Raw genomic sequence first — 11,436 nt, 5'->3', positions numbered from 1 at the left:
CGTCCACAGGCCGAGGTGGGCTTTAAATCTACAGCCGTCGATATTTGATAGTATTTTCGTTTTAATTTATAATAACAACCCGCCTCGAAGTGTCGCCCACCATTGAAGATGTCGACTCCAGCCAGAAGAAGGCTCATGAGGGATTTTAAGAGGTAAGTATTTCGGACTGATGGTGGAAGCTGCTGCTGCTGCTGCTGCTGTTTACTGCCTTGTTTGGAATTGGTTATAAAATAAGCTTACCGCGCTCAAGTGGGATCATTTTACGATTAAGAAATACACGAATATTCTATACTAAACAATATTCTCGGTGACAAGATTTGCTATTTGGTGAACCAGGATTTGTTTGCGTTTGGCTTTCCGTCCGACGCAAGTTTGACGTCTAAAGTCAAACGTCATTCTGCTCACAAATCCGAATTGGTTCAAATCTAACGTGGGTTTTATGTCGCTTAAATATCATCGATCTTTTAATTTGTTGTCAGACTCCAAGAGGATCCTCCAGCCGGTGTGAGCGGAGCTCCTTCAGAGAATAATATCATGGTGTGGAACGCGGTTATATTTGGGTAAGCAAATAACAAGCAGGCAGGCCAGCCGAGCTGCGTTCACACTGCACCGAAAAGTGAAACGAATCCGATTCCCCATTCACATCTAGCACTGGGTTATATTTTACAAATCTGTTACAAGGTAAATGTCATCACAATGTAAACACCAAAAAGTCGATTATAGACTGAATAGATTGCTAATGTTCATTATGAAATCCACTGCCTATTAGTGTTGCTATAAATTGCATTTTTTGCTTTTAATACAATACCAGAAAAAAATCATAATTGTATTGAAATAGAGCAGTTTTATTACCAAATTTGTATTTAATTTAAAAAAATCTTTTGCATGGAATTATGACAAGAATTTAGACTGACTGAATTCCAGTCTGGTAGTTTAAATCGAGGTTATATTGTTAAAGACTAAATACAAAAAAAAAAGTGACCTGGAACTGTGGCTTTCTTTGTTGATCTGTTTACATCAAACTCAAGAAAATGTAGACTGAAAACTGCATAAATAAAATGTTGAAATCTATTGAATATCGACTGTTTCCTCTTAATGCCCACAATGCACATTCGGGCAGAAAGTAATTGGCCCCTCTAACATAGCCTCTGGCCCCTGCCTGGCCCCCCACCTCACATGGTCTAGAACCACCACTGACCTGGAATTGAAGTGTTAGATTTCATTTGTCACATATTAAAGGAAAAAGGATTTGGATTGTTTGCCTGTACCATTAATTCTTTGGACAGTGTTTATATGTGAAACTGAAATTAGACGTCAGTGTGAATAGTCAGTACATCTGCAGACCAGAAATTATTTTTGAGTTTTGTTCTATGTACATATTAGATAAGATGGAAACCACTTGGGAATGAAAAGGACCAGCAGCAGAGTATAGTAAAAAAAATCCCAATATCAATATTTGCATAAGTAACTTTAGCATTGGCGGTGGTATGAAAATATTTACACGGAGTTTATTAGAGGGTTAGTGCTGGTTGTGTGGTTTGGAGACAAAGTTAGGTATGTGCGATAGAGATGGTTTGGGCATGTGTAGAGAAAGGATGAGAGTTTTATGGGGAGAAGGGTGCTGAGGATGGAGACACCAATCAAAGAACATGTCATCCAGCTCTTAATAGAATAAAAGTCTGAACCGCACTTTCAGTTTTGATTTCTGTGTCTTCTTGCATGAGTTGTTTTATTACTGATAGACCTGAACCTCAGATCTCAGACTCATTTGTTGTTTTGTCAGATGCTTCTATCAGACTTGTTGTATTGACTTGTATTCTGATTGTGTGAATGCCAATTCTAATTAGAATTGTTTTTTTGTTTTTTACAGACCAGAGGGAACTCCGTTTGAAGATGGTAATTATCCTTTCAAAATAATATGCAGGATGAATGTTTTATTAATTAGTACTGTATAATGTATGTTTAATTTATTGGGAACCACCATTTTATTTATTTTTTATGTTTTACTATTTATTCTATTTATTCATGGTTTATTTAATTGAGGCTAATTAAAATATTAGAATCTAGTATTATTTTTCCCAGGGTTTTGGAACTTATAAATTCATTATAATTGTGGTTATAATTAATTTCCTAATTGGTTTGTTTGGTTCATTGCTTTAAATATTTTGTTTAAAGATTTTAAAATGTCTACAATAATCAGGAAACTACCTTCATTCATTTAAAATGGGCAGTTACTGCTAAGCTTCGTTGTAATAGTTTGAAAATGTAATATCTGCACTTCCCTAATAAGGTGTCTGACATTTCTGCCAAAGGTTTATTGATCATGATCTTTGTTTTTCCAGGTACATTTAAGTTGACTGTAGAGTTCACTGAAGAATACCCCAATAAACCACCCACAGTCCGATTCACCTCAAAGATGTTTCATCCTAATGGTATAGTAACAATTAAAGATGATAAATGTATAAATGCATACATTTGTATATTGGACTAGTTTTAAACCCATTTGCCTTACATCTTGCATCTTTTTGGGTTGTTTATTTTTAGAAAGACAGTTAAAATACAAGATAAACCTTTAAAAAGAACGAAGTGTTCCTAAACTGTGCCGATTATGTTCTGTTTCCTCTCTTTAGTATACGCAGATGGAAGTATATGTCTCGATATTCTGCAAAATCGCTGGAGTCCCACTTATGACGTTTCATCAATTCTCACCTCAATCCAGGTAAATCATTATCAGCTGATTGTCTTTTTTTAAACACTTACGTTTGTATAATTAGCCATAATTGTTAATATAATTACCAATTCCAATTACCAATTTGTAATCACTTGCATGTTTTTGTACTGTGAGAGGAAACCGGAGCTCCCAGAGGAAACCCACGCAGAGTGTAATTAGTTATCATTATAATTAATTGTGTTTAATTGTTAGTTTTTTCCCCCTAGCTTGACATTTTTCAGTACTTGGACGGCTGTAAAAAATACCAAAACTATACACAATAGTCAGATAATCAGATTATTATCTAGATGATGAGAGTATGCTCCTTATAGGACCACTTGAATACTCGGATCACTAAAAACGTTCAGATCATGATTGCATTGTTAGTGTGCATATAAACACACATTATTACTAACGTCTACGATCTCTACTTGCTTCTGTTTGCAGTCATTGTTGGATGAACCAAACCCCAACAGTCCAGCCAACAGCCAGGCAGCCCAGCTGTACCAGGAGAACAAGCGCGAGTACGAGAAGCGTGTGTCGGCCATCGTCGAGCAGAGCTGGAGGGACAGTTGACCTGTAAACTCTGCGTGGTTATAGTTTAACCGAGTGAATTGCAAAGCATCTCGTTCCAGCTTTTAGCTTTCTCCTTCTCTCTCCCATTTAATCTACAGTTCCAATGCACTTTAATCTGCCCCCTTGCCCCACCCCACACACACGTCCTCCTCCACGTCTGAAGACTTGCGCTGTCCTGTTGACCATCTGGTTTCACTGTTCGATACGTAACCAAATACAACGTTGGCCTGTTGCCATGGGAACCTGGAGTGGTCAAATCAAAAGCCTTTAAAAAAAAAAAAAAAAAAAGTGGAGTCAGATAGCGTGGACTGACATGATACTGGCCTGCCGTTGTTTCATTTGACCGTGCCTGTTTGGAACTGAAATGTCCCACTGTTGTATGCTGTATGGTGTGCTGTTACATGCCAGGAAGTGTGATTTTTATATTCCATAATGTGTTGTAAACCTGCCTCTCATGTACCATATTGTAAGAATACACTTTAAAGTTCATGTACAGTACTTGCAGACTGACGAGTTGTTTTTTTGTGTGGCTGTTTGTTTAAAACCAGAGTTTTGTGTTACTGAAAACACCCACCTGAGCAAATTATTATTATTTAAATGTATTTTCTTTATCTGACCAATCTAGTTATTTCCGTCTCCAGTCCACTGTGTATGTTGCAATTCTTTGCCGCTTGCCTTCCTTTACTGCTGCTGACCGAGGTGGGCCGTGCCTATCACACACACTCTCTTCGACACGTGTGTAGTAGCAGCTCATAGGTGGGTTCATATGGAGATCCATATTGCACACAGACTGATCTCCATTATTCTCTTATTGGTCAGCCAGCAGAGGTCATAACTGCAACATCCCTACAGCTCTTCCCCTTAAACAAGCCAATCATTGTTTGCATAGGCGCCCGGCCTGCCAGTAGCAGAGCTGAGATTCGAACTTGTGATACACTTGACTTGTCAGAGCTTGCCAAAGATTTTCATTCCATCTAAGCTTCACTATTACTATCTGGTGAATCCCTAGGGTATACATACCCCAGCTTTGGAAATCGCAGCAAATCATTACAATGTAATTCTGGCTGCTTACCTGATCAATATAACAGGAACGTACCTGTCCTAATGGGAGAGGTCTTTTCCATAATACAAAGCTCTACACTCACAGGGCACAAAGCCTTACCGAATGGTTTAATGATAGTGAAAATGATGTATTAAGTCTTATGGTATGGCCTCAGTCACCAAATCTAAAGTTTTGGACTGACGTGCTCTCCCATACCATCATTAAAAAAACTAATTAAAGGAATATCTTTTAAAAGAATGGTGTGTCATCCCATTAGTACAGCTCTATTTGAAAACTAAAGTCATAATTGGGAATAGAGGGCATTCTAAACAAACACTTAAAGAATACAGTTGAATTATATAGTTACTTTATTACCAGTTAGAACATCTGCACTCAAACACTGAACAAATGACAACTACATGCTGTGGGTGCATTTTCCAAATACTTCAGCCACCCTTACTGCACATTTAATAAGACATATAGATCAAATACTTTCTTTGAGAGCATCACTGCTTCTTGCAGCCGTCAACTCAACAGTCCTGAGTATAGTGCTATATCCTAGTTTAAAACTTCATAACTGAGGTGGCAATATGATAAAGAAACAAATTCTAGTGTTATTCTAATACAGTGTATCACAAAAGTGAGTACACCCCTCACATTTCTGCAGATATTTAAGTATATCTTTTCATGGGACAACACTGACAAAATGACACTTTGACACAATGAAAAGTAGTCTGTGTGCAGCTTATATAACAGTGTAAATTTATTCTTCCCTCAAAATAACTCAATATACAGCCATTAATGTCTAAACCACCGGCAACAAAAGTGAGTACATCCCTTAGTGAAAGTTCCTGAAGTGTCAATATTTTGTGTGGCCACCATTATTTCCCAGAACTGCCTTAACTCTCCTGGGCATGGAGTTTACCAGAGCTTCACAGGTTGCCACTGGAATGCTTTTCCACTCCTCCATGACGACATCACAGAGCTGGCGGATATTCGAGACTTTGCGCTCCTCCACCTTCCGCTTGAGGATGCCCCAAAGATGTTCTATTGGGTTTAGGTCTGGAGACATGCTTGGCCAGTCCATCACCTTTACCCTCAGCCTCTTCAATAAAGCAGTGGTCGTCTTAGAGGTGTGTTTGGGGTCATTATCATGCTGGAACACTGCCCTGCGACCCAGTTTCCGGAGGGAGGGGATCATGCTCTGCTCAGTATTTCACAGTACATATTGGAGTTCATGTGTCCCTCAATGAAATGTAACTCCCCAACACCTGCTGCACTCATGCAGCCCCAGACCATGGCATTCCCACCACCATGCTTGACTGTAGGCATGACACACTTATCTTTGTACTCCTCACCTGATTGCCGCCACACATGCTTGAGACCATCTGAACCAAACAAATTAATCTTGGTCTCATCAGACCATAGGACATGGTTCCAGTAATCCATGTCCTTTGTTGACATGTCTTCAGCAAACTGTTTGCGGGCTTTCTTGTGTAGAGACTTCAGAAGAGGCTTCCTTCTGGGGTGACAGCCATGCAGACCAATTTGATGTAGTGTGCGGCGTATGGTCTGAGCACTGACAGGCTGACCCCCCACCTTTTCAATCTCTGCAGCAATGCTGACAGCACTCCTGCGCCTATCTTTCAAAGACAGCAGTTGGATGTGACGCTGAGCACGTGCACTCAGCTTCTTTGGACGACCAACGCGAGGTCTGTTCTGAGTGGACCCTGCTCTTTTAAAACGCTGGATGATCTTGGCCACTGTGCTGCAGCTCAGTTTCAGGGTGTTGGCAATCTTCTTGTAGCCTTGGCCATCTTCATGTAGCGCAACAATTCGTCTTTTAAGATCCTCAGAGAGTTCTTTGCCATGAGGTGCCATGTTGGAACTTTCAGTGACCAGTATGAGAGAGTGTGAGAGCTGTACTACTAAATTGAACACACCTGCTCCCTATGCACACCTGAGACCTAGTAACACTAACAAATCACATGACATTTTGGAGGGAAAATGACAAGCAGTGCTCAATTTGGACATTTAGGGGTGTAGTCTCTTAGGGGTGTACTCACTTTTGTTGCCGGTGGTTTAGACATTAATGGCTGTATATTGAGTTATTTTGAGGGAAGAATAAATTTACACTGTTATATAAGCTGCACACAGACTACTTTTCATTGTGTCAAAGTGTCATTTTTTCAGTGTTGTCCCATGAAAAGATATACTTAAATATCTGCAGAAATGTGAGGGGTGTACTCACTTTTGTGATACACTGTACATAAAATAAATAGAAATACTCAAAAGTTCCACAGGTAATCAGCTACCTGTTGTACACCCTTTCCTTTTTGGATTTCTCCAATGCTTTGTCCATAGTTTTCTCTGTATCACCCCTGCACTTTGGGCAATACCATTTCCCCTTGGGTTTATGGTTGAGGCCCACACAGGAGAAATGAAACCATTCGATAGGGCACTCGTCATTGTCACAGCCGATCATCTCACCGTACGACACCTGCTCACAGAGACAGTACGTAGGCTCATTGGGATCAATGGGTAGGTCAGCCGGTGAAGCCTCCCTTTCCTGCTTTGCTTTTGATCGCTTTTTCTTCTTTGAAGACTTTGCTCTCTTTTCTCTAGTCACATCATCACGGTCGCTGGAAATCATCTCCCGGTTTTCGTTGCCGCTGTTCTTCTGCCGCCTTGAACGCTTGCTAGCTCCTGCTATTCTTTCCACTGAACTCGGCGTCTCTTCTCTTCGTTTCTCCTCCTCACGCCGCTTGCTTAGAAGGACAGGGGTAACAGAAGTTATGTTGGGAGGTTCGATCTGGGCTTCTAGAAGCTCTGCGTAAGTGTCCACTTGCCGGCTGCGGTTCTCCACTAGCTCCACCATCTGCCCGGCTAGCTGAATCTTTTCATCCCCAAGTTCCTGGCTGCGGATCAGAGCACGCTGGATGCAATGCAGAAGTTTTCTGCGCTGTACCGGGTCCTCCTCCTGTCTGTGCTTCTGGTATGCTTCATCTAGTTCTTGCAGGATTTCTGCAATGAACATTCATAACACAGGTTATTTGTTTGTTTGTTACTCAAACAATTTTAAAGCCAAATAAGTTTTACTAACTGTAAAATATTACAAGGCCCCAGGCCCCAATAAATGCTGGCCCCAAATGCTGGCCCAAGCCCCAATAAAAAGAGCGTTGTATCAGGGAGGGCATCTAGTGTAAAAACTGTGTCAAATCAAATATGTGGATAAATGATTCCAGTTTTCTGCCAACCCTCCTTGAGACATACTAAATGTAATCTGGCCATTTTTAACTGCCCTTTGTTTGTGAATATGTGAGGATGTGTTCCTGCCACCATGACCATTATTAAGCAGTAAACAGATCGGTATTCACATTCAAATTCTTAAAAAGAGTTTTTAACAGCACAATTTATTTTATACACATCAAATTGCAGTGATTTAACCTGCATTACAGTAACACTTGGAATTGCTTTATGTATTTCAAACACTGTCCAGTCAGGAATTTAATAAATAATTTTAGGATGTAATAAAACAGGATATGAATAAACAAATCTGCAGCAATTGTCAGCTTGGACCAAAATCTCAAAGCACTGATTGCAACATCTTGTGGAATCAATGTCACAAAGGATTAAGCTTGATCTGAATGTAAAAGGCATTAGGGCATTACACGCTAATAGTATGGTGCTCTTAATACAGGGTCTGAAGAGTCAATAACCAAATATTGTACTCTAGGTATATATTTAAACCAGCAGTTTGGCATAGTTTTAGAAACCCACAATAAACTTTATGAAAGAGGTTTTTAAACCAAAAAGTATAAGGGTGTTTCAACCGAAAAAGTTGCATAAATAATTGAAAATCCAGGACTGCCAATGACGCCTTTTATGGGATATGTAAACGTTTAACCTCAATTATAGGAACTATATGTGTCTAGCTGATTTACATTTAATCTTCTATTTTATTAGAATAGAAGAATAGAATGCCTTTATTTGTCATATATACATATACACGTGTACAGTACAACGAAATTCTTTCTTCGCATATCCCAGCTTGTTTGGAAGCTGGGGTTAGAGCGCAGGGTCAGCCATTGTAGAGCACCCCTGGAACAGAGACGGTTAAGGGCCCTGCTCAAGGGCCCAACAGTGGCTGCATGGCAGAGCTGGGAGTTGAACTCTCAACCATTCAATTGCCCATTGAAAAAGACCATATCTCTATATTATATTGTATTGCTAATGAAATAGTTATATTTACATTTCACAGTTATTGACAGCAACAATCAATCATGGATTATAATAACGCAAACTTTAGGAGGGTTTTAAATCCCTAGAATAAAGAGTCGATTCCTAACGGAGTCAAATAATATGACTCACTGAAACGAACCGAGGTGTAGTTCACTGTAAAAAAAAAAAAATCCTCACGTGATTCCATACAGCCAATCACAGACCCGCCTTGTATACGAGCCCAGTCGCTGTTCTTGAACTCGTCTGACTCCGCCGGGAATGGGAGGGGCAACCGGCGTACAGACAGCTGATGAGCCAATTGCTGCTCTTCTATGCAGGACGTAAAATTATTCTATGAGGATTGTCAGCCAATCAGAAAGCCGTATGGGCGGAGTCTGAAGGATGCGAGTATAAAAGAGCAGCGTACATTCCCTGACCGTTGAAACGCATCAGTGAGAAACGAACTGACAAGTGAGATTTTGTAGACCGGCAAAAAAAAAACCGTTGGTAGTAGCGGTTATTCATGAAGTAATTTGTTATATTTGGATAAGTTATATTTAAGGTGATTTATACAATCCAGATGATATTTGAAATGATTCGGTTATTTTAATTCTGGAAGCGTCGATGCAAACACCACAAACAGTAACAAACGTAACATGCAGCTAATGTTAAACAGGCTGTGAATCACACACGGTACAAAACATACTATTTATTATTAAAGCTCAGCTTTGACTTGGTTTAGGGACTGCTGAAAGTACTTGGCTCGCCCAGAGTAAACACGACGACGACAAAGATCACAACTGAGAAACTGAAAAAGCCCAAACAAAGCTTATATGGTGTCGATTAGCACATTATAGAACCGATCAAGCGAACTAGAATCACTGTTCTCGCAAATCTGGCTAGTAAAATGTCCATTTGCACTAATTATCGAACCTGTCTTTGTTGAATGAAACCCGAATGAAACATTTCCTACAACGACAGCACAGAATCCAGGGGGAAAAATCAATAAGTCAATACAGATGTGTTGCAGACGCCTGTAATGGACAATCAAAACTGTAGGAAGCTATTGTGTTCACTCCGCACTCCAGTTCAAACACAAAGCAGTGCAATCCATGTAAAACAAACACGACATTACCTTGATATTTGGAGTCGATCTCTCTCATTAGAGACACGTTTCTTTGTAGGTCGAACGGCAGCGAATCGACCAAGTCCATATATTCCACTACATAGTTAGAAACATGTACCGGGTCCCAGTTGGCAGTGTTTAACATCTTCAAATCAGTCGGTTTACTTTAGATTAACGACTAAACAAAACGCATATATGAATATGTCCCAGGTTATCCTTACAGTACCGCAAACAACCGCCCTTCAAGCATCCACCAGAAACTTCATATACAAATCAAATCTGTTCTATGAAAAGATCCAAGCAATCTGTGTAATGAAGCAGAATGCCGAGGTAAAATATTAAAAGCACTGTCTTCTGTAGTGATAATGTCCGTGTCGCATTACTTGCTCCAGCGTGGAGATCCTCCGGCTAGTTTCAAACACTTGGGGGAACAGACTGGTTCTTGCTGCGCATGCGCCAACCCATCAGAAAGGACGAGCAGTCATGTTGAGTCCTCATGATCAACAGTACCGAGTACGTTTGTATGTGTGCTGCTTTTACACAGCTGTGAATTTGCAATTTACAGTCACCAAAGTGTAATTGTTGCCTTACTCAGACATGGTTTATTTGCGAGTACAGATAAGATGAGGTTGCAGTTGTAGTGTAGCGGTTAAGGTACTGGACTAGCAATCAAAAGGTCGGTGGTTCAAGACTCAGCAATGCCAGGTTGCCACTGTTGGGCCCTTGAGCAAGACCCTTAACCTTAAATTGCTAAGACAATATACTGTCACGATACTGTAAGTCGCTTTGAATAGAAGCGTCTGCTAAATGCCAAAAATGTTGACATTTACACTGTTTACTATCGTATTTGCCTGAAATTATACAGAATCATAGATTAGATTAGATTCAACTTTATTGTCATTGTGCAGAGTACAAGTACAGAGCCAAGGAAATGCAGTAGCATCTAACCAGAAGTGCAAGATAGAGAATATTTACATATAATACAGTAAAAAGTGCAGTAGTGACCAGATAAGTAAAAATGAAGGTGCATATATTAAAAACAGTAAACAGATAATGGTTGTACAGTGTATAGACTACTATATAATTACAAGGTGACTACAGTGGCTAAATCAGTTAACTACAGTGGCTAAATGAATGATAATAAATAGAAGAGAGTATATAAGTATGGTGGATAATATATAATATATACATACATTATTATTGCTTAATTGTGTGATTGTCATCTTTAGTAATCGATAGACATAATCTTGGACATATTTAAGGATTTAAGCTAGTATTTGGGTGACATCAAATTCTGTGTACTGCTGGACCTTCTGGACCACGTAGTAAATAATTATAACCCAGCTTTTACACAACGTATTAAAGTTGTGAATAGATTGGCACCAACACCACACATCTACTTATTACTTACCTATTATTGCAAATATGTTACATTCAGGTTGGTTACAGCATAACTGTGTCTACTTCATATCAGCTTTTAAAGAAAAGTTATAGTTTAAAATGTTATGTTTAGACTATCTTTCCTTCTACATGGTGATGCTATAACTTCATGGTGTCATGTCTGAAACATTCTGGAGGTTTTGTTTTCAATGAGCATGTTGTAAATCTAAACTGTCAGTTATTTAAACTACTTTTTCTGTTTTGGATTTCGAGTGAGTCAAGAATCGCTGACTGAATCTAAAAGTGTGAAGCGACTGAAGCAAATGATGTGGGACAAACAAATAGCCCCAGCAAGTAGTAACTGTGTAGCAGCAATGTTAC

General features: G+C 39.5%; 2 protein-coding genes across 2 annotated transcripts; one reads left to right on the top strand and one right to left on the bottom strand.

The window, feature by feature from the left end:
- LOC134328305 (ubiquitin-conjugating enzyme E2 A-like) lies at positions 1-3,784 on the top strand. Its single transcript, XM_063009398.1, has 6 exons — positions 1-152; positions 480-560; positions 1,871-1,896; positions 2,343-2,432; positions 2,631-2,719; positions 3,158-3,784. The coding sequence occupies exons 1-6, from the start codon at positions 109-111 to the stop codon at positions 3,284-3,286; spliced, it is 459 nt and encodes a 152-aa protein (XP_062865468.1). The 5' UTR covers positions 1-108; the 3' UTR covers positions 3,287-3,784.
- A 2,812-nt stretch (positions 3,785-6,596) lies between these two features.
- On the bottom strand, positions 6,597-9,942 carry LOC134329298 (inhibitor of growth protein 1-like). The gene is made up of 2 exons (XM_063010510.1): positions 9,685-9,942; positions 6,597-7,352 (listed from the first exon to the last, which is right to left on the bottom strand). Exons 1-2 carry the CDS (start codon positions 9,818-9,820, stop codon positions 6,640-6,642), a joined length of 849 nt encoding a protein of 282 aa, XP_062866580.1. The 5' UTR covers positions 9,821-9,942; the 3' UTR covers positions 6,597-6,639.
- Positions 9,943-11,436: the final 1,494 nt, after the last annotated feature.

This window comes from Trichomycterus rosablanca, chromosome 15, assembly GCF_030014385.1.
Source record: "Trichomycterus rosablanca isolate fTriRos1 chromosome 15, fTriRos1.hap1, whole genome shotgun sequence".
NCBI classification, from domain to species: domain Eukaryota; kingdom Metazoa; phylum Chordata; class Actinopteri; order Siluriformes; family Trichomycteridae; genus Trichomycterus; species Trichomycterus rosablanca.
The sequence above is the reverse complement of the archived record's forward strand: the minus strand, read 5'-3'. Positions and strand labels throughout refer to the sequence as shown.

Bases quoted from the DNA above. Each gene is read 5' to 3' on its own strand.
- LOC134328305 (XM_063009398.1), top strand. From the start codon at position 109: ATGTCGACTCCAGCCAGAAGAAGGCTCATGAGGGATTTTAAGAG. The intron at 153-479 runs GTAAGTATTTCG...ATTTGTTGTCAG, and splicing joins CTCATGAGGGATTTTAAGAG to ACTCCAAGAGGATCCTCCAG. The intron at 1,897-2,342 runs GTAATTATCCTT...TTGTTTTTCCAG, and splicing joins GGGAACTCCGTTTGAAGATG to GTACATTTAAGTTGACTGTA.
- LOC134329298 (XM_063010510.1), bottom strand. From the start codon at position 9,820: ATGTTAAACACTGCCAACTGGGACCCGGTACATGTTTCTAACTATGTA. The intron at 7,353-9,684 runs GTAATGTCGTGT...TGTTCATTGCAG, and splicing joins GATCGACTCCAAATATCAAG to AAATCCTGCAAGAACTAGAT.